This window comes from Trichoderma gamsii (genome assembly GCF_001481775.2).
Source record: "Trichoderma gamsii strain T6085 chromosome Unknown Scaffold_18.2, whole genome shotgun sequence".
NCBI classification, from domain to species: Eukaryota; Fungi; Ascomycota; class Sordariomycetes; order Hypocreales; family Hypocreaceae; genus Trichoderma; species Trichoderma gamsii.
Window position 1 is genome coordinate 425,239 of NW_020171355.1, and position 27,746 is coordinate 452,984.

At 51.9% G+C, this 27,746-nt stretch overlaps 4 protein-coding genes across 4 annotated transcripts; 2 read left to right on the forward strand and 2 right to left on the reverse strand.

Moving 5' to 3' along the window:
* Positions 1-888: 888 nt before the first annotated feature.
* TGAM01_v205738 (hypothetical protein) lies at positions 889-12,575 on the reverse strand (the record flags this gene model as incomplete). The annotated part of the gene is made up of 9 exons (XM_024549699.1): positions 889-9,519; positions 9,578-9,585; positions 10,245-10,363; positions 10,427-10,762; positions 10,837-10,969; positions 11,027-11,640; positions 11,687-11,888; positions 11,942-12,153; positions 12,325-12,575. The coding sequence occupies 9 exons, from the start codon at positions 12,573-12,575 to the stop codon at positions 889-891; spliced, it is 10,506 nt and encodes a 3,501-aa protein (XP_024405557.1).
* Positions 12,576-14,166: 1,591 nt separating this feature from the next.
* On the reverse strand, positions 14,167-17,618 carry TGAM01_v205739 (hypothetical protein; the record flags this gene model as incomplete). Its single annotated transcript, XM_024549700.1, has 5 exons — positions 14,167-15,122; positions 15,196-15,325; positions 15,462-16,326; positions 16,408-17,239; positions 17,333-17,618. 5 exons carry the CDS (start codon positions 17,616-17,618, stop codon positions 14,167-14,169), a joined length of 3,069 nt encoding a protein of 1,022 aa, XP_024405558.1.
* Positions 17,619-18,014: 396 nt separating this feature from the next.
* Positions 18,015-21,083, forward strand: TGAM01_v205740 (hypothetical protein; the record flags this gene model as incomplete). Its single annotated transcript, XM_018800974.1, has 1 exon — positions 18,015-21,083. One exon carries the CDS (start codon positions 18,015-18,017, stop codon positions 21,081-21,083), a length of 3,069 nt encoding a protein of 1,022 aa, XP_018665806.1.
* Positions 21,084-24,698: 3,615 nt separating this feature from the next.
* Positions 24,699-25,226, forward strand: TGAM01_v205741 (hypothetical protein; the record flags this gene model as incomplete). Its single annotated transcript, XM_024549701.1, has 1 exon — positions 24,699-25,226. The coding sequence occupies one exon, from the start codon at positions 24,699-24,701 to the stop codon at positions 25,224-25,226; it is 528 nt and encodes a 175-aa protein (XP_024405559.1).
* Positions 25,227-27,746: the final 2,520 nt, after the last annotated feature.

Genomic DNA, 27,746 nt, shown 5'->3' on the forward strand with positions numbered 1-27,746 from the left:
TCTAGCTAGGCCGGTCTTAAAGGAATAAGACCACGTAGAGGTAGTTAAGAGTGAAACTGGCTCCTACTAACCTATTGCCCTATAATGGGACATGTGTATTTAGTTGACTAGATACTTATTGTCGTTAATATTACAACAATAACAACAACAGCATTAAAAAAAAAGGTAACCCTGAAGGCATGATATTACAAAATATAGTTCGATACCATTCCAACAACAATACAGTGTAGTGTGCAGTTGAAAAAAAGAATACCATATACGGTATTTCGCAGTGCAGCATGCATGATGCTCAAGTCATCCTTGCTATGGCGTACGAGTGAGTAACACGGTCATTCATTTGGAGGTATGCCTGTCGAGTCTCATCTTTCTTTATATTCCTTGATACGCTTTTGCTAGTTCAAACCTGTTGTAAATATGTCGTTGCTTGAAAACGCCATGGACCATGATTGAGGCAATGAGGCTTGACGGGAGGTTGGAGCAACCTACCCTTAGATTATGAGAAATCCCTCCGTAGATGGAAGTGCGAAGCTAGGTAATGTCCTAAAAGTCATTTTATTGCCCCTGACCCAAGATTCAAGAAACTTGATAAATCGCCTGCGTTTGGCCAAGACGAACGCTGATGACTATGAATGAGACTACCTGCCTTCGTAGGGATGAATAATGGTCAATATTCAGAATTCTAAAAATTCACGAATTATATTTATTAATGCAATAAATGCCATAAGAAGATCAAATTCCGTTTTCGGAGATGTTGCAACGGCTTCCCCAACGTACCTGAATAGGCAGACGGCCGAGCTGCGGCGTTGGTCGAGGCCATGACATCTTCATGACTTGCAAACTCTAACATCACTAGCCAGCTACAACTTGGCCCTTGATCAATAGAGGAGCCTATTGCTTGAGCCCCGTAACCGTGTATTCGATTAGTAGCCACGCTCGGGTGACGGTCGAGTTGCCTCCCAAGCCCACAATCTTCCAGTCGTTTGTCACGTCCCCGACGGCACTCTGACTAACCAGCGCCGCATGTCCGCCTGCCTTGAGAGCTCTGTTCGCCGCCAGCTTCACCGTGTTTGAATAGCTAGTCCGCAGCTCTAGCTTGTCCAGTGCCGCCGCCACCGGCTTCGGCGTCACCAGCAGCATAACGTTCTCGGCCTTGGCCTTGGCCCGCTGTGCCCAGTAGGGCAGCGCGCTGCGTAATCTCGATAGGTCGAGCGTGGCCGTCGAGTCTGTGGATGACGCCACGCAGCTCTGCCACTGGTTCGAGTACTCGCTGGCAAGTTCGACGGCCATGACCGACGCGGTGCCCTCGACCCTGGCGAGCCGCTTGAGCAGGGCGCTCTCGGCCATCTGTCTGAAGTCATCCCCGCCATTAAAAGCTGTGTACTTGATGTGCAAGAGCACGTCAGAGATGGTGTCGTAGTCAAAGGGACGGACCGCGGACGGCAACCGGATCTGCCAGTCCGAGATGGCGCCGGCGCCTTCAAACGGCCCGTACTTGTCCTTGTTTCCGCTACTGCCAAGCGAGAAGTTGAACTCAGCCTGCTGCTGCTGCTGCTGCTGCTGCTGCTGGACGGCACCGGTGCTGGGGATGGTGCAAGTGCCCACGGCGACGGAGGCAATGGGGATACGGTCGGTGCGGAACGCCGAAGCATCGACGCCGCCGTTGTCATCGGCAGCGTCGTTGTAGGTGTCGGCGTCCCTCGCCTGTGGCGTGACTCGATACCTATGTGATTGGAGGCTCAGCGTGCAGTTCAAGGACGTATGCCGGTCGGCCACGCAGGGGACCGACATGCCAACTGATACGATGCGCCTGTAGTAGTGGCCGGGGAAGTCCATGTCAAAGACCGACTCTGGCAGCCGGAAGCTCGCTGTGCCCGACTCGTGTAGTTCCAGGAGCGCCAGAGGGTCTAGCTGGCGCAGCGAAACCGTCTTTTGCACCTCGGCGTCGGCCTCCGCATCCTCCATGTCGGCGGCCTCGAGACGCGCCAGGTCGAGCGAGAGGGCCTCGCCCAAGAGATGGCCGCTCTGCACGGCCCGGTCCAAGAAGCTCGTGCCGCCGCCCTGGTTGTTGTTAGCCTTTGCCATGGCATTCCTCGCCGGCTTCTCCCGGTCCAGCATCTCCTGCGCCTTGGCCGCCATCTCCTTGCCCGTGACATAGGTCTGGTATAGGAGCGCGCCCAAAGAGTTGTCGAGGCTGGAGTACAGCTGCTCGTTGGAGTACTTGGACTGGAGCCACTTGGCCTCGGCCGCGACGCTGTCCACCATCTCCTGCTTCAGCTTCATGGTCGTTTCATGGGTGTCCATCTTGGCCGTGAGCTGCGCAATCTGCATATCGATATGCTCAATGGCCCGGCCGGCCGTGTTGGCGTCCAGCCGGCGCTGCTGCAGCCGCTGTATGGCCGAGGATTGGCGGTAACCTATGTTGGCTTTGGTTACATAGTGTTCCGCTTGTATCTCCGCGACGGCGGCGAGGGAGTCTGTAACCGCGGCTATCTGTTTGCCGCTGAAGGCACACGCCATGCCCACGCCCACGGGCTGAGCCTGGATGTACGTATATGGGATCGCGTTGAGCACTCCGGAGACGATCTTTAGACCCTTGGCTAGATCGCTCATATTGCTGGAGCGTTCCATCTGCGAGACCTCGTCGTCCTCGTAGCGCGACATGCGAAATGCATTGCTCGACAGTGTCGTGTACTCCTGTGGGATGTCCTCCCAGCTTTCGTCCGTCTTCGGGGCCGTCTTGCTGTCTCCCGTCAGTTGGGAGTTATGCTTGAGGATCATCTCCTGCGTCTTGCGTTGCTGCTTCAGGAGATCGATTTGCTTCTGGAGGTCCGTCTTCTGATCGTCCTCAATCGATTTGGACAAGTCTGCCAGTGTCTTTCGGTGCTCAACCTGCAGCGCCGCCAGCGCCGCCGCGTCCTTCTTCTCCTTGATCATCAGCAGCCTGCTCTCCGTCCTCCTCAGCTGCTTGGCCACCTCCTGGGCGCGCCTGACGACATAGCTGAAGCGGTATTTCGGCACGGGGGCGTCGGGATCGGCGCCAGGGGGAGCGAGTCCGGCCATGGCGCGCAGGGCATTGGCGCGCACCACCACGGCCGGGTCGATCGGGGGCTCCCACAGCGCGAGCGTCCGCTTGACGCCGTCAATGTCGAGGCCGTTGCGGATCTTGTACAGCCGGTCGTCGATCAATGTGCGCAGGTTGACCATGAAGGGATTCCCGGGCAGACAGAAGTACTCGGTCCGGAGAAAGCCGAGGGTCGCGTGGCCTTCCATGTTGCCATTGCCGCGCTTGCCGGGCTCGCTGTAGAAGGGCAGCTCCAGCTCCATGTCGACTGTGGCATTGGACATGATGTTCAGGTCCTTGGCGATCTGGTTATATGATTTAACGGCCCGCTTTCCCAGGGCCGGCAGCTCGACAGGCGGTGGTCCAAAGACCTGCGAGGCCTCAATATAGCGCTGAAGCGCCAATGGAATAGTCTCGAGCGAGTTTTGGCGAAAGTAGCGGTCACCGGCGGCTATGAGGATCTCGATATATTTCATGGCAATGCGCTTCATGTAGGAGACGGGGTTTCCTCGCGCCGCGGCGTGGACGCTGAAGCTGTTGGCCCGCCATTCGTCCATTGACATCTTCTTCTTCCAATCGAGGTCAAAGTCCGGGCCCTTACTGGTGCGTATCTGCTCATCTTTGAAGGGGGGGAATTTCCACGGCCGGTCGACGCGGTCGCCGTCGGCGCTGGGATCAAAGGCCAGCCTCGCCACGTCCAGCGCGAGGTCGAACTGCTGCGTGGCCATGAGGCGCTCCATGATGAGCGAGGGGATGTGGACGCCGAGTTCCCAGTTGTAGATGGCAAATGGCGTGGATTTCTCATGGAAAATCTTGCTGTTCCGTTGACCGAAAGCGTCTGGATATGCTTCCTTGGGTAGCTGGCCGAAAACGCCATAGAGCGCCTCCAGGCCGGCGGCATGGTTGACGGTGTCCATCAGCAGGGGGCTGACGCGATCGTAGAATCGCTCGTTGAAGTAGATGGCCTGCTCCGGGGCGTTTGGGTTGGCCATGAAGGGCGGGAACGCAAAGTAGGTCTCGGTGCCGTCGACCTTGGCCACGTCGTACACAAACCCGGTCGGTGCGTCGTTGTTGACGGTGTCGAGAGACATGGTCCAGTCGTATTGGGCCTTGTCGGTCCCGCGCCCCAGGTAGCCCAACCATGGCTTCACCACGCGGCTTCCGTTGTAGATGTCGCTCTTGGCCGCATTGTTGTCGCTTTGGGCCGGCGCCAGCCAGCCGAACTTGGAGAAGGTCGTCTGTATGGTCGCGTTCGCCGCCCTCGTGGGCTGTGTCCAGGTCGAGACGGGCATGTCATCGGAGCCGATGAGCAACAAGTGCTGGCCCCTTAGCTGGTACTGGCCCAGGAGCTGCACGGCTGGCTTTCCATTGTCCTGTCCCAGCCGCTCCACGCGGACGACGAGGACATCGCTGTTCGCCGGCGGGAGCTTCTTTACATCGACCCAAAACTTGATACTGGAAATGTCCGGCAATGGCTCCCCTCTGCTGTCTGGCGGTATGATAATGGTAGAGTGAGACACCTTCTTGGCCGACCACACGCCGTTGCGGTACTCGGTATAGCCGAGCCGGACCTCCCACTGGAGATCGGCCTGACCGTCTTTCAATCTCTTTTGTTGGGCAAACTTCTCAAACGTGAGCTGGCCGTTCTCGTCGTCGAGCGGCCGCTGCCCAGCCGTGATGTCGGGCAGGAAGACGAAGAGCCGTCCTCCGAGCTTGGCCGGGAGGATGTACGATCCAGGCCGCGCCAGCCGCTGGCCGGTCTGGTCCATCTCGTGCAAGGCGATGCCCACATTCATCGCCGTCCACGGCATCCAGTAGGCGATGGGGGTGAGAGCCGACCCGCCAACGTCCAAGCGGCGGTAGTAATAGCCGGGAGGGCTTGTGCGGGTGCGGCCGAAGAAGTGAAGCTTTGCATTGTAGTTGGTGGAGTCGTTCTTGTTCTCCCTCTCCCAAAGGTACGTCTCAATCTGCAGGTTGGCAACCTCGTTCGCCTGCCGGACATAGTCTTCGATGATGCCTCTCACGCCAGTGCCGTCGAGCTTCATCTGCAGGATCAACGACTCAATGGCCATGAACGGCTGCGACTTGTCGTCTCGCAGGCTCGGGTCGAGCCAGTTCTCCGGATACAGATAGGCTTTTCGGTTGGCCTCCCAGAGTCGGTACTGCATCACATAGTCCCAGTCGTCCCGGCCCATGAGCACAGCTCCCGTGATGCCGTTGGCCTTCTCCGCCCCGAGCATGCATCTCTGCACGAAGAGCTGAACGGTGGCAATGGCTTGCTTGATGCGCGACGTCTGCAGGCTCGAGCCCATCTGGACGTCGATGAGGAAGTGGGCAAAGAGCTTGTCTGCGCTGGTCAGCTGGTTTTTCTGGGCATAGTCCTCCAGCAGGAGGCATTGGACAAGCGCGTCTCTGGAGTTGCTGCGGATCTGATCGTTGGCGACGGCGAGCGCATTCTTGACGCCGTTGACATCGGCGCCCGTGAAGGTGGACTGGAGTCCGAGGCGCAGAGTCGCGGCGCTGGCAAAGTCTCCGCTGACCGTCGGCGGTCGGACCGGTTTGGCCACGGCAAACAGCGAGCTGAGCGATATGCTTTGGAGGCCGAGCTTGTCCATAAGCTTGAGGGACTCTTGCATCTGGACAAGGGCGCCAATGTCTCTGAAGATGCCCTTCATCTCGTCGCTGCTCTCCCCACCCACGCCCGGGTACTTGGCCAGGAGGAAGTCTTGACAGATGCGCTTGGGCCGGGCGGCCACAGCGGACAAGATACCCGACAAGACGGCGCCGCTCCTCGAGGTCGGGTTGTAAAGCCACTGGTACAGCGACAGCAGCGGCTCCGTGGCGCCGCGGCCGGCGAACTCCTGCTTGAGGCCACTGTACAGTTGCAGGTTTCGGATGGCCTGGAAGCTCAGGGCGTTGAAGTCGAAGACGCCGTTGCTCTGCCAGAAAGCGACTTCGCCAAGTTCCAGCCTGAAGGAGCCGATGACGTCTGACACCTGGATCAGCCTTGACAGGACCGCGGTGGCATCGGCAACGACCTCCTTGGGCACCAGCACCTCTTGGCTAAAGCTCGCCGGCGGGTTGCCAATCATGTTTTGCGCGATCCACTGGAAGTCGTTGGCATTGCCGGTGAGCACCAGCCGATAGGGGCGGCCCTCGATGAGCGGGCCGGTCTTGGCCTCCCAGCGATTGTTGGAGCCCGTCGCCTTGCTGAAGCTGATGCTGACTCCGTCGAGGACCAGAGCCGCGGGGGCGGTCTCGGCGTCGATGGAGATGATGTACGTGTCGGTGTTTGGCGGGAGCATGTAGCCGTCAAAGTTTCCACCCGGCAGCTCCGTGTTCTCGGCGAGCGAGAGCAGCACGTCCATGCCGGACTGGAGCGCTTGCTGATTCTGCGTCGGCACCCGGACAATCTCCGATAGGGCAAACTGAAGGGTCGAGCCATCTATATCCTCGGCCTGGGACTTTACGCTCTCCATGATGATCTGTCGTTCCCGCGTCTGGGGTACGAGTGGACCTACCGCCTCGATGAACAGCTTGCGGCGCTCCTCGGGAATCGTTGCCGCCGTGCCCTGGACGGAGAGCAGCCCGCTGGAGACAGATTCGGCCCTCTCGAGACCGACTCTGGCGGCGACATGGCGTTTGATGAGGAGCAGGGCCTCCCCTTCCTCGAGCTTGTCCAGGGAGCAGCCATTGATATACCTCGCCACCATGGCGCCGGCGCTGGCCCCAAACAGTCGCTTCGATATGCGTTGCACGCGGCGAGAAGAGGCTTCCGCCGCCTCCCCATTTTCCGAGTCCAGTCCCGACGCCCTGAGCGTGGTGAACATGGAGACGGCCACCCGCAAGACTTTGCTGATGCTGAGGTCATACTTGCCACCGGGCAGGCCAGACTGTCCCTTGACCACGAACAGGAGCTGCTCGAGCGTCCAGGGGTCTGACTCGGCAGATAGCAACGCCCGAACTTCCTGGAGAAGGGCCAGTGTCGCCTTGGGACTCTCAAAGGGGTCGAAGCTGGCTGGGTACAGCGAGAGCAAGGCGGTGTAGTCGGCTGGCGAAATGTCGAGGAGCTGGCATAGGAGGCAGACCCGGTAGAGGAAGGACACATTGGGCAGCGTAAGGCGGTCCGTCAGCTTGGTCGTGGAGACGATGGCGTCGAGAGAGGCGGTCGACACGCGCAGGGCCAGCGCCAGTGTGAGGATGTGGTCGGAGATTTTGTAGTTGCCCTGCAGCACATTGCCGTTCTCGTCTGGCTCGAAGATGGGCCGCTCAGCGATGGGGATGGGGCCCCAGATGAAGTGCTCGGCGTAGAGCGAGTTGGGGCCGTGGGTGTTCATGTCTCCCCATAGCGGCTGCAGCTCGGTTGGGGAGCGCCCTGATAGATCGACCATCTGCTTGACAGCGGCGAGTCCGTCCAAGAGCTGCGGGTCAAAGGCCGTGGTGCGGTTGCCGGCTAGGGGGACGGCAATGGAGTCCAGCTCGCCAACCTTCCACTGCAGCTTTCTCCTCAGTCGCAAGAAGGCCTGGAGGCGCCAGCATATGTCGGCGTCGAGCGGGCCCGTGGTGCTGTCCGGCTTCAGGAGCCGCAGCCGCATGTCGGCGAGCTCTCCAGTGAACTGGGGCCCGCCGTCGGCGGACTCAATCACCAGCTGGCCGCCGATATATCTCGTCATCAGGATGTCGAGGAGGTCCTTGAGGCTCAGGCCGCTGCGAGGCAGCAGCTGGTCCTTGACGTTGGTGAGCCCGCCAGTCGTGGCGACCATGTCGGCATCTTTGGCATAGCCCCAGTATTGGCCGGCCGTCCGGAGGTCGATGAGCTGTGCGTACTTTTGCGGCGTCACGGTCGAATCGACGGCCTCGAGAAAGTCCAATGGGTAGAAGCCTTCCTTGGAGATGGCGACGTAATCCTCGTGTTGCAGGTTGAGGACCTCGGCGGCCAGGGCGCGGTCGAGGACGGGCTGGGCGCCCGAGAGGGATCCCGTAGGATCTACGACCACATAGGGCGATTGAAACGTGCTGAGCAGGCCGTACCTCGAACTCCCGAGGGCGGAGAGATAGGCGCGCGTGCTGTCGGTGCCCAGGTTGTAAGGGGAGGTGGTCATGGGATAGACCATTTTCTGCACAATGTCGGTATAGACAGCATAGTTGACGTGTCGAGGCTGGGTGATGACGCTGTCGCATGTATCGGAGTCGTCCATGTCAAAGGGCGGGATCATCTGATCGCCGCCCCTTTTCAAATACCACAGCACGGATTCCAGCACCTCATTGACGAGGTCGATGTAAGGGATGAGGATCTTGGTGTTGGCGCAAGAGAGCTGGAGGTCACCGAGATCGGGCCGTCGCTCAAACAGCTTCTTGAGAAGCGAAGTCTGGTCCGGCAGCTTGATGCCGGCGACGGTCTGGAGGAGGTCGACGTAGTAGGCGGCCGGTCCGGTGATGGAGGCGCAGTCGGCGCACCCCATATTCTCCAGCTTGAACATGGCGCTCAGGTTGATCTCGGGCGCCAGCGGCGGCTCCTCGTCGTCTTGCGAGACCACGGCCATCGAGACAGGGCCGGTGATGGCGGCGAGAGCATCACTTGTCCGACCGTCTCCAGAACCGCGGGCCTTGAGCGCCGCCGTGAACAAACCCTCGCTTCTGATGGCGACGACAACGGCATGGTTGCGGATCTTGGCGGCGCGCTCCCGGGGGATGCCCTGGCCAACCATGCTCTGGATGGCGGCGTCGCCCGTCTTGGAGATGTCGTCGGCGGAGCGGAAACCACACTTCATCAGCGCCCCAATGTCCTCCAGCTCGTTGACCAGTGCTTGGAGCCGCTGAAGCCGGAACAAAAAGTCGCGCGAGGCCTGCCGCTGCTCATCGCTGATGCCCGGGACCTCGGCCCTGACAGCGTCGCCGTCCAGGAAGCGCTGCATAGACTCTCTGGCGATGTCAAAGTTGAGCGGCCCAGCAGCGGCCTCTAGAATAGAGAGGACGACGCTGCCATCGTCCAGGTCGTCGGGCAGCGGGAGGCTGCCTGAGCGAGCCAGTCCCAGCACGGCGGCTGTGGGCTCGAGACCAAATAGCCTCTCGCGAACCCGTACCCAGGAGGCCTCGGTGCCGGCTGGTACGTCTGGAGAGGCGGCAGGCATGGTAAAGATGCGGGTGGTAAGCTGCCTACACGACCCGATTGACGTTTCCCCCGCGAAGCAAAACATGATCAAGTCGACTGATTGGCCGCTGATGTCGTCCAGCAGCAGGACGAGGTCCAGCCGTGCCTGGTTGTCTCTGGAGGCCTGCATCCCAGAGATGGAGAGGGCGGTATCGATGGAGCCCCTGAGGGAGGAGCCCGTCACCCCCAAGTTGGCCCGGATAGCGTTGAGCAACCGAGCGTCACCGACGACGACCCTCGGCAACAGGTCGGCGCACAGGGCGTCGACCTGCGACCGAGACATGGGAGTCTCTGAAGTCTGGAAAGTCTATGGAGAGACAAAGGTTAGACAACGCACGCGAACACAGGGCTAGCTGTCAACTCACCATGATGACTACGTTGAAACAGAAGCACTGTCAATAGCGTTGTGCTCGTAAGAGCAAAATGAAAGATGGCTGAGAATCCTTTGCTCTCAGAACCCGGAAGGGCCTTGACAGGACGGGCGGGGGCTATTTGTATCCCTTACTTTGAGACACGCCTAGGCGTGCGAGCCATTATACATCAAGTGGTCTCCATGATGTGGTCCGTCTTCCCGAGCCATTATCGAGACACCCTCGTTGGGCAATCATCAAGCTCATCTCGTCTTCGAGTTGGGCCACAGACGGCTTGACGGTGGCCAATCGGCAGTCACTACGAGGGTATTGATGCGAGGGTATTCTTATGAGGATATTCCTCCGAGGATATTGATGCGAGGATTGATGCGAGTTGCTCTATGCAAGTTCTAGTCATTGTCACATCACACACCAGTATTGGTACGACACCAACGCATCCTGGATTTCAGCTACCATTGCGTCTTGCATAATTTTGGCTCAGGCATCATCACTCAAGGTATCTGCAAAAACTCACTGCTACAGAGTTCCATGAGAAACAAGTTCAGTGGACGATCCATGCCCCTACACACGCTCAGAAACAGTCTTTTCCATTCTATCCGCTTGCCAGCATCCAACTCATCTTTTCGTCACCCTCAAGTCTCCTCTTCTCCCTTCATTTCACGTTCCGTCTTTCGAAAAGTAGTCTCCCAAATGTGAGGCTCTGTCGGACGCTGGAAGCCGGCAGAGTAGTTGGCGCTGCCCGTCTTAGGCGGCGGCTTGACAATGACCGGCCCATCCACTCTGTTTCATTCCATTTCGTTAGCCTACTGACCGCCCAATTGCTGGAATCATGTATATACTCACTCTTTCCAAACCACGGTGGTAATGATGTCGCCCTCATTGTTAAACGTGACGTCCTGGAACTCTAGCTGGCCGGTGCCGGGGAAGACAAACTGGTGGTCTCCCTGAAAGCCGTCTCGGAGACTATTGCGCAATACCTCAAGCCTGGGAAGGATATGCTTCTTGATATCGTCACGTAGTTTTTCTTTATTGTTTCTGTACGCTCCCAGATCATCTGACATTTCTACGTCGCCGGTCACCACAAAGCCCAAGTCATCTGCGGATTCTAGCTTTAGCTTCAAGACGCCGTCTTCAACGACCATTCGTATGTCGAGATTCCAGTCTCCCGTATAGTCTTCCCTGCAAGGGGAAAAAAAAAAGTCAGAATTCCACATGCCACGCAAAGAGAGACCAGGTGGGGTTGAAGGCCTCACTTGCTATATGTTGATGGGTTGGTCAACTGTTGGTTTTTGGCAAATGTAATGCCACGATAGTACTCGTAGTGCCCCTTTACTGTGACGCATAGATCGGACCCGGGTTGCCAGGTTACCGTCGTCGTAGCCTTGCCTACGATTGTCAGTATAGAACATGAACCAATGATTCGGCATATTTCAGGGAACATACTCCAGTGGTCAGAGCTCCACCACCAGCTCGCGTAGCCGCCGGTACATTGACTCACGGGTGTGGATTTGTCAACGTTCTTTTCGTAGACCCATTTCAGGCCATCGCTAGACTGTTTGAAGGCATACGCGGCATTCTCGTAGTTGGTATATCTGGGATCACTACCAATGGTCATCGGAAAAGCCCATCCACCGCCGCCGCCGCCGTAGGTGTTTTTGTCAACGTATATGGACGAGGCCTCGTTGAGCATCTGGAGCTGCGGTAGCAGGTACCGGCCCATGAACAGCGGGCCGCCCAGGAGAAAGGTTCCGTCGACTCCGGGGGTCGAGTTTTGGGACGGGTAGCAGAAGTTGCCGCTGTACCCGACCTGCTTCGCATCCGGGAGCTGGCCGTCGGTTCCGTCTGCCTTTTTGACTACCTCGAGATAGAGGAGGCAGTTCCTGTCACCCTTGGGGCTGTCGCCATATTCCGAGTTGCCCTGATCGTCGCGGTAGGGGTAGATTTGGTGAATCATGTCCGTGGGTACTATTATGTGACGGTCAGAATCAGACAAGCCGGCCAGAGACTTGGAGCCCGGGTTGAAGAGGTCATACTGAAAGTAGGCGTAGTTTCCGGAGCTATTAATCAAGTTAGTTATCTCCAAGATCAGCTCAGCTGTGTCACCCACGTAGATCGGGTAGGGTAATTTTAAGTCCCAGGGTGGATAGGCCCTGTGCCTCCATATCCGTGCCGTACATGCTCAACATGATACCAAACGCCGCAGCCGCCGTGGGATCCTTTTGCTGCCACTGTTCATAGGTCATGGGATTGCCATCTGCGTCATAGTACTGGGAGTTGTATAGGTCGAAGTGGTTCCATTGTGCGGCTATAACGAAAGTCAATACCGCCCACTACAGCGCAACTACGCGTCACACTCACAAGTAAATTTAGAGTACAGTCTCTCCAGCCGGTAATCGCCAGGGACTTTAAACTCCTTTTCAATGAATTCGCGTTGGCGTTTTTCCTCAGGCGTTTCATCAGGCCGTTCCTTGACAAACTGCATGTCCAGGTCGCACATCACACCGATGACGAACTTGTCCAGTTTGATGGGGTTGGGGTTGTTTGCTATTGTCAAGGTGCCCGTTTTGAATCTGAAAATATGTCAAAAAGATTTTAACCGAAAACATATTAAAAAGTTTATAAAGTAAATATATCACAACATTCTTATAGAAATTCAACTCAAAGAAATTCATCAAAGTCAAAACGTTGAAAATCGAATGTTGACTTAATTTTAATTTTTAATTTTTTAAATAAACACTCACCGCAACTGATGAATAATTTTAGCAAGATTCATCTCAGCTTCAGGAATAATTAGACGCGAGGGCAACATCTCTCCCTCCATCTTGGCAATGCCGGCGTCATACGACAGGGTTTGCATAGCAGGATACCTGTCATAAAGCTTTCCAAAGCTTGAATTAATAATAGCCTGGGAAACGGCTAGGCCCTGGTCGTAGCAGCCATCTGCCGTGTGCAGATTAGTTCGCAGGCGAGATGCCTTATCGTATGTCGACATGTTTGAGTAAACTGATTCCGAGGCTTGACATGGTCTGGCCAACACTTACACGAGACGATAGCCAGTATATAGAAAGGGCCTCACTGGCACCAGCTGTTGAGGTCAGGTGACCTCGTTGGCAAGCCAACCCCTATGGGCCTTTTTGATAACCACACCATATAAAATTCGTTACGTAGTATCCATGCAACACGCATCTTCAGCCAGCCACATCCTCTGGGAGGGTTTCATTATGTCCATGCAATATGCATCCTCAGCCAGCCACATTCTCCGGGAGGGTTTCATTATGTGGCAGACGGTCAAGCGAGGAAGCCCTTAGCTTATAAGTAGAATCCTTCGTCCATAGCGTCGATGTAGCCAGCCGTTTAGGCTTTCCATACGACTATAACACATTAGGACAAGCGCCGAAAGTCCGTAATCAACGCCGTAGCCCCTGTAACTTTATAGTCAAGGGCTATCGTATCAGATTTAGCCGCACGATAAGCCCGGTACTTGCCATTGAATAACTAGATCACCACAAGGGGTAGGAAATGGGGTTACAAGCAATTCTTTTAGCTATGTGTGCAGAGTAAGGAGTACAGAGCACCAATACCTGTATTTAGACTAAAATCACCAGCAGAACATGTCGGGTATTTTTTCACACCATCAATTGGCCTAAGTGTGGATCAATTTTAAGAAAACGTACATGTCTCACCCATGGCGAACGAAAGGCCTGTCGAAGTAGGGCTGAGCCTTGATTTAATATATCTCAATATCCGCATGAGGGCCGACCGGGAGCCTCTACAAGCCAATCAGCCGTGTAAGCCGAACACAGACAAAAGCCTAGCGCCGGTGTAGTGTGTCTGCTCAGCTGCGCACCGCAAGCCACGGCATGACTTGGGCTATACTGCGTCAGCGTAGAGGTCTGGAAAGACCGCAATATCAAGCGGGGTAGCAGCGGGCCGAGCCAATAGCGGCCGTAACCTTTGCTGCATGATGACGGAGCTTGAGAGCCTAGAAAGCCATTAGCATCCAGCAATTCGTGTTTCGAGCCCCAATCAACTCACAAACTGGCTTCTGCAGTTGCAGCGGGACTGATGAGAGAAAAGCAGGCGAATCAAGAGTTATCGGAGTACACATCATCCTAATAATCATTAATAACTGAGTAATAGGTAGGGGAGTGGGTTTAGTAGCTTAGCTTTCTCTAGTATGCCGGTGTCGAGCAAAACGGTATTTTCCCGATTATTACGGTAGTAGCCTATATGACCTGTACGTATCATAGCCCAGCGCTGGTTCAATATCTGCTAGAAACAGAATCACATAACTCCGAAAACAGAAGCCTCGGGTGCCGAAAATGGAAGTCATTGAACTCGGGAAAAGAATTTGACGGGACTCCGAGTTTTCCATTACCTATGGTCGTATGTGCCTGTATTTCAAGTAGTTTGACTTAAAATAAACTTTGAGATATATAGAGCTCACTGCCGAAGTATACCTTAACTTGTACACATACTAGGTACTCAGGTATTCCTTATCAAATCCTTGACTCCAACAATCTCATGTATATGTTCCCCCTTCAAGCCAAATGAAAGTAGTCTCGGCCATGCAATCGCAATTATCACATCTGATTGTTATCGATAGTCGTCTCCGCCGCTGGCAGATCTTTGAAAGAAAGCCACTGCTCAAATCCAGCAATGCTTTCATCTTGCGGAAAGTTCTCCTCTACTTCTTCCTCACTGTCAGGATAAAACACCATCATAGTCCGCATGCCTTCTTGCTCATTAAGTGGCAGTCGTCGTCTCATGTAGCAGAAATAAACATAGAGAATCTTGCAAAGTTGCTTGAGGCGGTTCATAGAGTCATTAGACAGGTCGTCGCTCTTTTCCTCGTCGTTAACCAGCGCTTCATGCTCAGATTCTGTATGAAAGGGCACACCTGCCCAGTAGTGTGTCCACTGGGTTAAGCGGCGGCGGAGAGACATGAGTGTGCGACCAACATCGAGTACTACTTTATGGTCGATGCCGACTCTAGCAAGGGCCTTTTTAAGGTGGTCGTAGAAATGGAGCTCCATTTGGCGTCCTATAATTCGAGACAGCTGAGCGATACTGATGATGATCTCCTTACTGGATGCATGGTCTGGAAAAAGGGCTGTCAAGGGTTGATCGCTTGTCTTCCCGTCAGAGTCACTAGACATGGGTCTTAGCGCATACGTGACCCAGGGAGCCATGTCATCTAACGCAAGCAGCGTATCACATAGGTTTTCGTCGTTTATTGGTTGAAAGTGGCCATCTCTGATGCAGGATTTCCAGTGGTGTTGCCTTGAGACCTTGAGTCCATTGATAAATGGCCAAAACAGATGAGTTAAGGGAGGAAAATTGGCGCTGATATATGAATAACAGGCGTGGAGGTGGAGCTCGTAAAGTAATCCTTTCCTTCCGTATATGCGGACAACGCCACAACCAGTTTTGCATATTAAGCTAATATGGTTGAGAATTTGTTGTACATCGATATGTGAAGGTAGCTCAATCGGTGGGCGGTAGTTGGTGAAGGCGTCAAGATAAATGACGTGAAGTGCTATCATTAGGACAACTCGTTAGCAAAGGCCAAAAGCCACCAGATACGTATTCTTGCATAGGACAGCTCTTACCAAGTAAAGCTGTAGTACCTTGTTGAACGTATTCAAAGAAGCTTGCAGGCGCACATATAAACGGCTTGCGAGCGTTATTATGGCTAGTGGCGCACCGCGAGCAATCCCTTCCGTCTTTCCCACCCTCACACTGGCAAGGGAGCGTATTAGTTATACACTCTGTATAATGGGTAGGCAGGTAGGCGAGAGGAAGGTATGTAGAGAGATCAATAGAAATCATGGTCTGGGAATGACTCCGAGACTTTTCACTTAGTTCAATGACTTACCATGACTCTAGCCATTTTACATCCGATGCAGACGTTCCCCTCGTTTCTTCTTCTAGTTGACGGTATCCGTTCTGACTCCTCCAAAGGTCTAGTGCGTTTCCCGCGAGCTTTTGATGGAAAAATCCGTCCATTCATCGTACCCCTATCTGTCACCACCGGTGGTCGAGACCCAGGTAATAGAGGAACTTGTCCAAATAAAATGTGCTTTGTGGATGACTTTGAGCTTATAGACGATATAGTGGATGCCTCAGTGGTTGGAAAGCTACTCAACAATGACTCAGAGCTTAGCGATCGGTCTGGAGACTGGGCTTTCGGCCTTCCATAGGGAGCGAGGGGAAGGTTTGGACGCTTCCACTCGATGTGCTCCATTCCATATTCAAGCATATCTATATCCTCCATTATGTGATCAACCGTAGGTTTGCTTTGTGGCTCTGAAGCCCCAATGCTATCTTTCTCCTCTCGGCTGTCATCTGATATCTCGTCTTGGTACCTTGGGAGGGACTTGAGGGCCAGGGATATTAAGTGCTCGGCTAAGTGGTCCTCCAAACGACCATCGGTCTCGGCCACATCTTCGCCACACATTGGGCACAGTGGAAACAGCTTCGTCGCCTTGCGAGCATTCTTATTTGCTAAAATACGGACCTGGGTGTCGTTGAGGTTAGTACTGTGGACTTCCCGTATGTGCCTGATGTAGTCTTCGCGTGTAGAAAATGGACCCAGCCCGCGGTGAGAGGAGCAGCGCCAGATCTTGCTGTGCTGGTGCAAATGGCTGAGCCAATCATCGCTGTGGCCATAGATCAAATCTGCCTCTTTGCAATCTTCAAAGAGGCACACAAAAGGGTTCAGGTCATTTTTAACGTGATTCCTAGAAGGCTGTTCAGTATTATCTCCAGGCGGTCAGAATGTATAGGTATGGTGATTCCTGGTTGAGCGTTGGGTTACTCACTGCCATTTTTGGTCATCGAACACCTCTTGGGCCGGAAGCGCGTATAGGCAATAGGGACAAGTGATCTCTCCTATTGCTTGGAGGTCTAATTTCAGCAACTCATTGAGCTTTGATTCCGCGTCTGATATCGTCTCCCCAAGCCAAAATGCATTATGAAAATCAGCTACGCGTTTACTCTTGAGTTGTTCGTACTTCTGTTTAGTGGCGAGACCAGGAGCAGGTGGGAATATGAGTGCCTCATGGCTGCTTAAGGTGACCGTCTTTCTTGCTGAAATAATGGAAGGGTTTGAAGAGGCTATCTTGAAGTTGTCGGAAGGGGTAGCTGTGGCACTTTGAATATGTGGGGATGTGACTGTGGTAGCTTCTCCGACAGTGATTGAACGGTTGTTCCATTTCGGATCGCGATGCGCCGAAGGTACACTTGGCCGAGCAGCTGACAATGTAGTGGAAGCCTTGGGAATTGCTTTCTGCGGCTGGATAGCGGTATTCGCTTTTTGATGTCTCCTATACAAGATTCGTTTCTGTCGAAGGAGCATTGCGCGAGCAAGTCTCTGTTGAATTATTTTGCTAACATTGGGAAATCGAGAGCCAATGTGATTTTCGAAATGACAGAGTAGGAGAGGCTCCACACTATTTCCATCGTCGTCTGTGATCTGGAAGTCGCTTGCCCTGAGAACCTGGTCTTCTTCGCTAGCGCTGCGGATTGTACTCGAAATTTTGTAGAGACGGCTGATCTCCGTCGCGATGTCTACAAAACACTGTTCTAGCCGTTCGTTCGTGGAACTTCGAGTATCCGATGCCACCAAGCCCAGCACATCAAGGACATCCGTGTCTGTATGTTCTTAACTTGACTTATTCACAGTTTGGCTGTAGAGGCCTGAAAAAAACTCAAAAGAATCGAGCGACATGATAAAATGAGACCTACAAGTACGGATGCGATAGTCTAGAGATTCTAGAAGACCGATGACAACATTCTGCACTTCTGGCGCGTATCGTAGGCGATGATCTATAGAGGCTCGCCCAGGAGCAAAGATTTCGATGCTCGCAGCCCATGTAGATAGCCTCGCTACTTGGTCTTCTACTGCTGAGAATTCCCTGGGATGTACGGAGGATGCCCGGAGGAGGCATTGTTGGAAAGATGCCAAGCACTGGGTGGCACAGATGGCAATGGTCGGCCCCTTTGCGTCCAGAGACTCGTCCGCGTCTGTCATGGTGACAAGGTTGCCGAATCTAGGGTGGTGGAATTGTATTGAAAGCGGGATGCATATGATCGATACGACTACTCATAGGCATTCATGACAGAACACGGTGCCTTAGGAAATGAGGAAGGTCTGATGGCTAATATCTCGTTGAGGCGCCAAGGCACGAATGCACTGAGCCCCTCTTTGAGTCTTTTATTATTGGTCGTTTCGACAAAGCAACATTAACAGATAGGGAAGCCTGACCCCGTTTGAGCCGCGTCCACCAGCATTATGTAGCATCATGCCCCGCCCCCGCGCTCAATTATAAGAGAACATGAACCTCCTCATCAATAATGACCAACGCCTAGGCCATTCGCGGCGCGAACACCAGAAACTACAGTCGTGGCGTAGTCGAAGGCGATCGAGATGGCCAATTTCTCTGATCCCGAGGCCAAGGGCTGGGTTTCCGACTTACTCCTAAAATCGTCCGAGTCAGTCATGGAGATGGCGCACATTGCCAACGATGCCAACAAAGAAGCCAGGGTCTTCTACAGTCACCTAGCGTCCCATTGTGTCAGATTACGAGACTTCTTAGTGCGCGCACGGCAGGCCTCGACCCGAATAAACGGTGAACTGGTCAAGCAGGCCCTGGTTCACCTCGGTTCTATCGTGTCAGAGAACTGCGTCCAGCAATTTCCGTTTAATTCCGCGAAGTTGGAATTCCGTCTCGAGGTGCTCAATCTTTACTGGAGCGAGGCCCGAAAGCAACCTGGCGAGAAGAAACTCGAGTTTGTTAGCAGATGGTTGACACCTGGGGAGCAACGAGACGAGGTGGATAAAGCATTGGAGAGCTGTGCCGACGCTCTTGACAAACAACACCCAGATCAGGCTTACAGAAAATCGGCAGCCAAGTTCCCATCTCTAGACGTTGTTGAACCGTCATATACCATCTGCAAGGCTGCCCAATCGATCTTCGATGCATTATTAGACTGTAAGAGATGCTCCTGTCCCAGCCAGCATGAGTTTGGGGCAAAACTCGAACTGGGCACGTACCGGAGGCCCAACAAGAAAGTGAACAAGAAACCGCTTGCCAATTCTATTCGAAATCGCGTCCGAAATCTTCGTGGCGATGACGATGCCGCTGGGGATCTTGATTTTGACATCTTCCTCTCCATGGAGCGGGATTGGCACGAGGTTCGCGTCCAGACCTTCAAAGAGCCAGGAGGTTGCTCTAATCTTCCAGGAGAGGTGGCCTCACTTCGTGTAAGCAGCACTGAGGGCAGGTACACAAGGGTGGAGAGACTATGCAGACCAATTACCAAGACGAGAACGAAGGCTTTGCAACGCCTTGTGTTGAAGCTCACCAGTGGCCAACTTTTTGAGATGGGATTTGAGAAGAGCAACTTTTTGATAGACAAGACCGCCCATCCGATGTCTCTCTCGCAATGTTTTGAAGACCGGCACGACTTCTTCACAGAAAAAACGAAGCGAATTCTTTCTCTAATCATCGGCTCTACAATTATGCACCTAAACGGCACTTCCTGGCTCCAGCCAGGGTGGGGGTCGGCAAACATCATGTTCTTCCAGACAACTTCGTGCAAGACTCCGTTGCGACCTTTCATCCAAACGCAGCTACCCAAGGCTAGTCCCGCCGGCACAACTAATTCTCTACTCGTCGTGAATTGCGCAGACGCCGATGATGAGACATCGAACGATCTGGATTTAGGGCATCGCTGTCCGATAATGGTTGCTCTAGCCGTTGTCCTCATAGAGGTGCATTTCGTCAAGCCATTCAAGAAATTGGCAGAAATGCACGATGTTCCACTGATTGAGGTTCCTAGTGGCCGCATAACCCTCATCGATGTGGACCAGGTTTTCAATGGCGATGAGGAACTTGGCAGGGAGGGATGGCGATCCCAGATCCCCGAAGACTCTCCTCTTCTTATGGCCATTGACAACTGCTTGGATGGTGAGTTGTGGGAGGACGAAGAAGGCGGGGCCCTCGACAGTGAGACGCTCAGGTCGCGAATATATCAGCATGTTGTTCGACTGCTAGAGCTTCACCTGATCCAAGGCTTCAGCCACATACCGCTAGACGGCGTTGACGAATATGCCAGAGATCTAGACTTTGGGAGATGGGGCCAGGTCATAAACAGCCGGGAGCTAGACAGCCAAGCAGCTCCGATGCCCCCGGAGGTGCCCAAACCAACCCAGACCCTATCATCCACTGTTATGCTACCTACTCCAAACCAAACTGGAGTCCGTCCGCTCAGGCCCACGTGGGGGCATCGGTATGCACAGATATATCCTGTGGGTTCGCATCCGTCGCTGGGTCTGGATACCACGTTGAATAGCGTTCGTGATTATAGGCTACCTCACTTCTTTGATGATGAAATCGGTGGCCGGATCTCCTTACAACCTCCTGCCAGCCGCACACACTTCCATGTTGCCATTATATGCGCTTTGCCTCGAGAAGCCGATGCCGTCACCCTGCTTTTCGACCAATTCTGGGACGAGGAGCGTGATCTTTACGGCCGAGCGGATGGAGACGTGAATACCTATATCACAGGTCGCATCGGAGATCACAACGTTGTGCTTGCTCTCCTCCCAGGCATGGGAACAAATAATGCAGCTGCTGCAACTGCTAGCTTGCGATCGAGCTACACCAGCCTTAGGCTCGCTATCCTCGTCGGTGTCTGTGGGGGAGTTCCTCGCATCGCCAACGTTGATGCATTTCTAGGCGACGTAGTAGTGAGCAAGACTATCATCCAGTATGACTATGGCAGGCGACATCCTGGACAATTTACAGTGAAGAGTACCGTCGAAGACAGCCTTGGGAGCGCCAACAGGGATATTCAAGGCCTTCTTGCGGTTTTTGAAACGGAGTTGATGAGGAAGCGGCTACAAAAAGAGGCTTCGGAGCACTTGAAACATTTGCAAAAGGCAGCTAAATTGGAGCGACGGCGAGCAGATTATAGTTATCCTGGGACTGTCGAAGATAAACTATATCCTCCGGCCTATGCTCACAAGCATTGGATATCGTGTTACCTGTGTACTACTTCAGATGCGTTCTGTGAGTCAGCTTCTGAGGCGTCGTGTGCCGTTGCGGGATGCAGTTCAACCAACCTAGTTGTAAGAGAACATACTGTCGAAGAGGCCAATTTCAGCTCAGAGATCTTCATCGGCCGAGTAGGGTCAGGAAACACAATCATGAAGAGCGGGGAAGACCGTGATCGAATCGCCAGCGCACATAACATTATTGCTTTTGAAACGGAAGGCGCTGGAGCCTGGGATGAAGTTCCGTGTATTGTTGTGAAGGGTATCTGTGACTATGCAGACAGCCATAATAATGAAACCTGGCAAGACTTTGCCGCAGCCACTTCTGCAGCCGTCACGAAGGCTATTCTTGGGCGGTATATCGTCCGTGATGGGGATCGGGATCCAGCCCGAATTAATGGTATGACCTTGTCTCATCATCTTGTTCTTTCGTACTAAGATGTGGACAAATAGCTGAGAGGTGGCAAACGAGCGAACGGAATATTTCATCAACCTCGTTCTGAGACCATGTTTGGGTCATCCAGGGCGGGAAAATCTTTCATCCCAGGGTCTGTAGCCCAGATTTCTGAGTGTCAGACTGTCACTGCACTTTGATCCTTGAGTGACAACGTGCGGCTCAGTATCTCAACACCACAAGCTGTCCAGTTACTAGCATCGTCATTGCCGTTGGATCCCTCTCTCGCCATGCCAAAGCTTAGGTATCTGTGAAACCCACTCTCTGGTAAACTGCGCGCAGCGGGCTAAGTGATAGGCAGCTAGAGTAAGCTAAAAAGCCCTATTCACATCTGCGCTATCTTTATAATATAGAAAACGCGTGCGTCAGATTATTCCCTTATTTTCCTTGGTCTCCTCTCTCTAGCTTTCGCATAGGAAGAGAGACAAGAGAAGAAAAGACCCAAAAAAGGAAGAAAAGAAGGATAAGGGTATGGCGAGGCAGACGTTTGGAGAGCTGAGCTGACAGCTAGAATAGCCTTTCTCTGAATGAAGACAAGGTATTTTATCCATGAAAAATTAGGAACTCTGTCCTGGTTTGCATAGATTCCGCAAATGGCGTTACACGGACTAACTCACATTATGGAACTCTGGCTATTCTATTGAAGATGCCGGGTACATGTAGCTACCGAAAAACCAGAAACAAAGAAATTTCAGAAAATAAAGATTGTGTTGGTTGTGGAGGAAATGACGGTTAGGATCATTTGCGGAGGTGCTTTGACAACGCAATGGTCGGGCAAAGGCACGTGGCTGCATTGGAAAGAGGAAATATAAATAAATAGAATGAAACAGCTAGTCAATATTAGCTACAAGCCATTTGCATGTCTTGTTTTGCCTTGCATTGTCTTGTCTATGGGTGTTGGAGACTTATAGTTTCCCGCTCCTATAATATACGAGACTGGGTATATGGGCTGGCAATCGATTCTTCTCCCGACTTTTACAAAGAATGAGGTTGAACATAGAACCAAAAACAGCATTCGTGCTGTAGCTAATACATCGTCTATTATCTCCGTCTCTTCTCTTCTGTCTTTCTTCCTTTTGTCGCTACAACTATAGAGGTTAGAGGGTTATACAAACTGATAAACTTCATCTTAGAAGAAAATTGTGATGAAGCCATACATCGCAAATACGGAGAAGATGTAAGAATAATCTAAGAATCGGCTATCTCCAAAATGCCACAGGCAGCTCAGATCTCACGTCAATTGAAAACACGTAGCGGGCGCCATAAATGGTAATAGAAAGCTCACTATACAATAACCGGCAGGATCTAGTGCTAAAGAAGACTAAAAAAAATCTTATTTTAGAGACAATGAATACCTACTTATACAAATCTAATTAAAAACCGGTTGAAAGCTACAACAGAATTAGTAGGAAAGATGTCTGGGTATCAAATAGAAATATATTTGTATTTCCTCCGTCGTGTGCGTTAATTTGTTTTGCGGTTCTCAGTTTGCTGTCCTCTCTGCTTACAGGTATGTGGGTAGCCACTTCGTGTTTAGTTTGTTTTACGATATCACTGCCATGCTTACTACTTACTGCCTTGGTATATTGCCACCTCTTCTTTCGTGCAAAAGGTATACTGAATAGGTAGGTAGGTATAGTAATATGTAAGTTTTTTTTAAACCAAAAGCGCTAGGTTAGTTATGATTTCAATTGGTGACCTAATCAGCTTATTTACACGCATCTGCTCTTTCCTGACCTATCAGTGACACCGTAATGTAGGCTCAATTGTGCTCGGGTATGCAACCTTCGTGCTCATCCATTGCAGCAAATCCGGATATTTCTACCGTCAAAAGGTATGCGGGGTTGGGCCTTTCCTTTACACCCAACTTTCGTATTCAGCTAATCTATCTATTCTTCTGCCTATTACTATCATCCCCATCAGCTGTTCTATAGCCCAAGTGATCGATGGCTACTCACAATGAGGATGTGGGACCAGAAATCTTTCGACCGAGGGATTTAGAAATACTTCCAACGGATCGAACACCACTTACACTGGCTGAAACGCAGAATTCTAGTCTTGCTCAGGGCACAGTTAACACTTCGCCCCAGCATCATCCAGCGGAGCTAAACAACAGGCGTCCAGCCAGAATATAGTTAATGTACAAATACCAGAGGCAATCATAATCGATTTCTAAGGGGAGGACTATGTGATTCCCTGGCAGTTCTGCAACTCCCGACAAGCTGCGTCTTCCTACAAATTCATCCCCACTAGATTAGCGCATACTGACCATTTTTACAGAGCTTTGAAGAGGTCGTAGAGGGTTTTTTCCATGAAACCCGGACTCCAATGACTCACTGGACACTGCGAAATCATGCAGGCCAACGGATACAACTTGCCTACTATGAGAGTCTGGTTTTCTCGCGCCAGAGAGTTATTGTAGAGGCGGCTCGGATTGAAACAGAATGTGACGAATCAGAGGGTTCAATGCAACAGCCACCAGCATCTCCGATTGACATGTTAAGCCCTGAGCTTGACAGCACAGGTTCTGAATGGCCGCTTGTACCAGTTCTAACTATCACGGAAATTCAAGAAGTCGACAATAGGCAGCTTTCATCGTGGTTGGCTTCATCCCCTACCAATGAATCAACTTTACGCGCACCCTCCAACATACTGACGCGCCTATTTCGTTCGCCATACTCGTATTCAACGCGGAAAGTGTCAGAAGGAACTTCTACTGTGGCTGCCGACACGGCGCAAACACTGGCCTCCTACCTCGGACTTCCCTTGTCGCAAAGCGGTGCGTACATTTCGCTCATGCACCAACGAATGCAGAGCATACGGGGCGACAAGACAATCTCTGGTATTGAATTAGGCCAGTGTCTCATTGCCACTGCTCGTGTGCTTAAGGCGAGCACATCTCCAAAGGAACTTGTAGCGGGCGATGTATTGGATGAGCTCTATCGGAGAAATCTTTTGCAACAGCCAACATCGCCTCAATTCAACGTCACTATACGGCACGTCAGCTTCCTAGCTAACGTACTGACAGTTTTTGATATCTGGTCAACTCAATTTCCCTGCGACCTCGAAACGAAACAGTCGAGTTTGGCTTCACTCTGCAACAGTATAAGCCAAGTAAAGAAGCTCCCACTTAGGTCGCTTATTGATGAGAACTAAACTCCAAGGCTCGCTAACAGGAGCTCATCTTCGTCGTCATTAACCACCACAAGGATGTTCCGTAGAGGAAGGAGGTTCAATAACGGAGGCGATGACTTCAATGCAAATGATTTGAATACCGCCAGGCTTATGAGCATTGGCGGAATAAGAATCGAGTGGACCTCGGACATGAGCGAACATCTACGACTTTACGGAGGCGGCTTAGAAGATGATGTAAGCGACGAGACCAAGGGGACTTCAGATGTCTCTTACAGATTAAACCTACATTGGTTTGACGCTAGAGAACTCACATATATTGCGAGGTAGGCTTTAATCCATCTGCCAAATTTCCCCGTCTTCAAATTCTGCCATCACAACCATGATTCCGCCGCTAACTTTATTAGCGCCTTGTGTCATAGAGATCCAGATGATATTCTAAGGGACGCGCAAGAGATCATCAGAACATGGTCTTTTCTCTTCCACGGGCCACGGGAGCGGCGAATCCACGAGGCCTACCGGTTCCTCCCTCTTCCCGATTTTGTGCTTCGCTTCTTCAAGGAAAGGAACACTATAACTTTGGGTTGGAGGACGATATTTTATCTTCAACTGATGTGCTCCGCGACGTGGAAGACGCCGCCTATCGGAGAACCATGGATTTCGCCTTCACACACGGACTTGACCAAGCATCGGGGGACGTTCAAATTCACTTAAAACAACCGTTGTACAAGTATAACAAATCCAAGAAGGGCAAATATGGCTACTCCATGTTACCGCGCTCTCGATATAGGATAGCTCAGCTATGCCGGCATATGGAGTCGCAACAGCCGAATTCATGGCGCCAGCTATGGCGGGATAACCGTAATCGTTCGAACTACTACACGTTCTGGAGCGTTATTATTTTCGGTGTGTTTGGGATCTTACTCGCTCTGGCTGGACTGGGAGCCTCCATCGCGCAAGCTTGGGCGTCCTTTAGAGCGATTGGGATGACATAAGCCACGGCGAGTTGTAGCCTGGGTACATGATGACGCAGGGCATTCATTGTCCGTGTTTTGACAAGTACTGTGCGCCTTGCAGGAGGATCCTAATTTGAATCGAGCAACAATCTAAAAATGCGCATGTTTCTTTTTCGGCTTTTCTCAAATGAACTTTGCGGTTGAGAAGTTGACGAGAGATGCACACACATATGACTATAAGTGCATGATGTAACTGTAAATGCCACCTCAAGTCCAATTGCGGGTGAATCTGCTTCAGGGTGCTGTGAAACTAAGCGCTCTGGTTTGCAAACACCCCCTCGTATGTAGCCTATATTGCTGCCTCAGTACATGCCTGTTGGTTGCCTATTGTACTAATGCCTTTCAAGGTTACTGTATTACATTTTTGCTAGCATGAGTACAATTATAGCCTATATTGCTGCTCTAGTATCAATGTTGGCGCCTTATTACCTACCTAGGTAGGTATATTGGCGCCTTACTGCAGTACAGCCTTATTCTATAGCCTACCTTGCTGCCTGCGATATTACTCCATGAAACGATGTATCCCATACTATATTGCTACTTTATTTCTAGTGTCCTATAATTACGCTTGAAAATTTGTGCAATACTCAAGGCAAAGCTTCTCTTCCTGTGTTTTACACACTTTCTTGGGAAACAATAACTCAAAAAGACAAAGATACGAAAAACACAAAAAAGTCTACAATATGCGGCTTTTGTGCGCAAAAACTCAAACACTCCACGAGTTTGTTGCTGATACGGTCCCCCCTTACGCAACGCTATCTCATACATGGGAGGCCGATGAAATTACATTTCAAGATATTACGAATGGGCATTCTTATCGAGAGTCCAAAAAAGGCTGGGCTAAAGTAATCAAATGCTGCCAACAAGCGATTGAGGACGCACTCGACTTCGTGTGGGTCGATACATGCTGTATCGACAAATCGAATAGTGTCGAGCTCCAAGAGGCAATCAACTCCATGTTCAAATGGTACGAGATGTCGATCGAATGCTACGTATACCTACCCGATTTTAGCTACCCTGGCCTCAGCGCAGAGCCCCAAGAGAAACAATCAGCACTGCAAAGATTTACGCAGTCACGCTGGTTTACCAGAGGCTGGACCCTTCAGGAGCTTCTTGCTCCGCCGTCTGTCCGTTTCTTTGATTCTGCCTGGCTGGAGTTTGGAGACAAGATTTCTCTTCGTGAACAGGTCTCTGAGGCAACTGGTATTTCCCAGGAGGTGCTGGTTGGCTCTGTTATTGATATACACCGGGCCATGGATTTTACCAGCATAGCACAGAGGATGTCGTGGGCGTCGCGCCGCACTACAACTAAGGAGGAAGATATAGCATATTGTCTTCTAGGAATATTTGACGTCAATATGCCGTTGCTGTATGGTGAAGGGCCCAAGGCTTTCCAACGCCTCCAAGAAGAAATAATGGAAAGGTTTGATGATCAGTCTATCTTAGCATGGGGGTTCAATCTTAAAGACAGCACCTTGTGGAGTGTCTCCACGGCCCTGGCGCGATCACCCCAGGATTTCTGCAACTGTGGAGAGATAGCATCGAGAGGTGCGGCAGCCCCTGGAGATGGCTTCTCAATGTCACAGAGGGGACTTCGACTTGACTTGCCAGTGTTTGGAGACTTTGACAATGGAGACATACTGTACTGCATCTTGAATTGCACTATGGCAGCGACAGGCTCAAAAGTTGTCACGACACGTCTGCTTGCTGTGCCGCTCGCTCGATGTTTATTACGGGCTGATGGGCCGAAGCCCAAGCCAGACGAGTACTATCGACTAGGTAATCGAATTCCCCATTGGGTAGACGAAAATGAGATTGTTGCAAGCAAGAGGATGACCATATATATTCCAAGTGTTTACCGGCATGGAGACTTGATTCGACCTAGGTTGGACTGCAGTCTAGATTTTGGACCTCTGCCTCTCGGTTACTTTATCGCAGGCATGTTTCCTCCGGAGAGGTCTACAGACTCATTACTAAACCTTACACTCCATGACCAACATGGTACAAGTTATGTTATAGTCCATATTGCGACAAACCTCCAACAACCGGGTCACTTGATTGTTATGAAAGGCAAAAGTCGCTCAAAGCGTTCTTTTACGGCATCTGATCCATTATACTTGGACAAGCGTCTTCTTCTTCCTTTAAATAACGACAAACTCAGAGAGATTATTATCGAGTCCTTGGCTGCTACACTTCGTTTAGAGATGTCTGAAATCAACTCTATATCCTCACTGTCGGAGCTTGGTTTAGACTCATTAAGCGCCATTGAGTTCTTTTACCGGCTAGAAGAACTAACTGGCACTGGCACTTCAATACACATGTTGGAGTTGTCAAAAACGATCAAAGATGTGGAAAATAAGCTACGGTTTACTACGCGATCTTATTTTCGAGACATTGCAAATAATGAGAAACGGCGGTTCGAGATCCCTTTATTTACAATTGACAGGCCGCAATTTGCCATTGTGGAAGTGGCACCAAACGCATCCTTGATTCAATTGT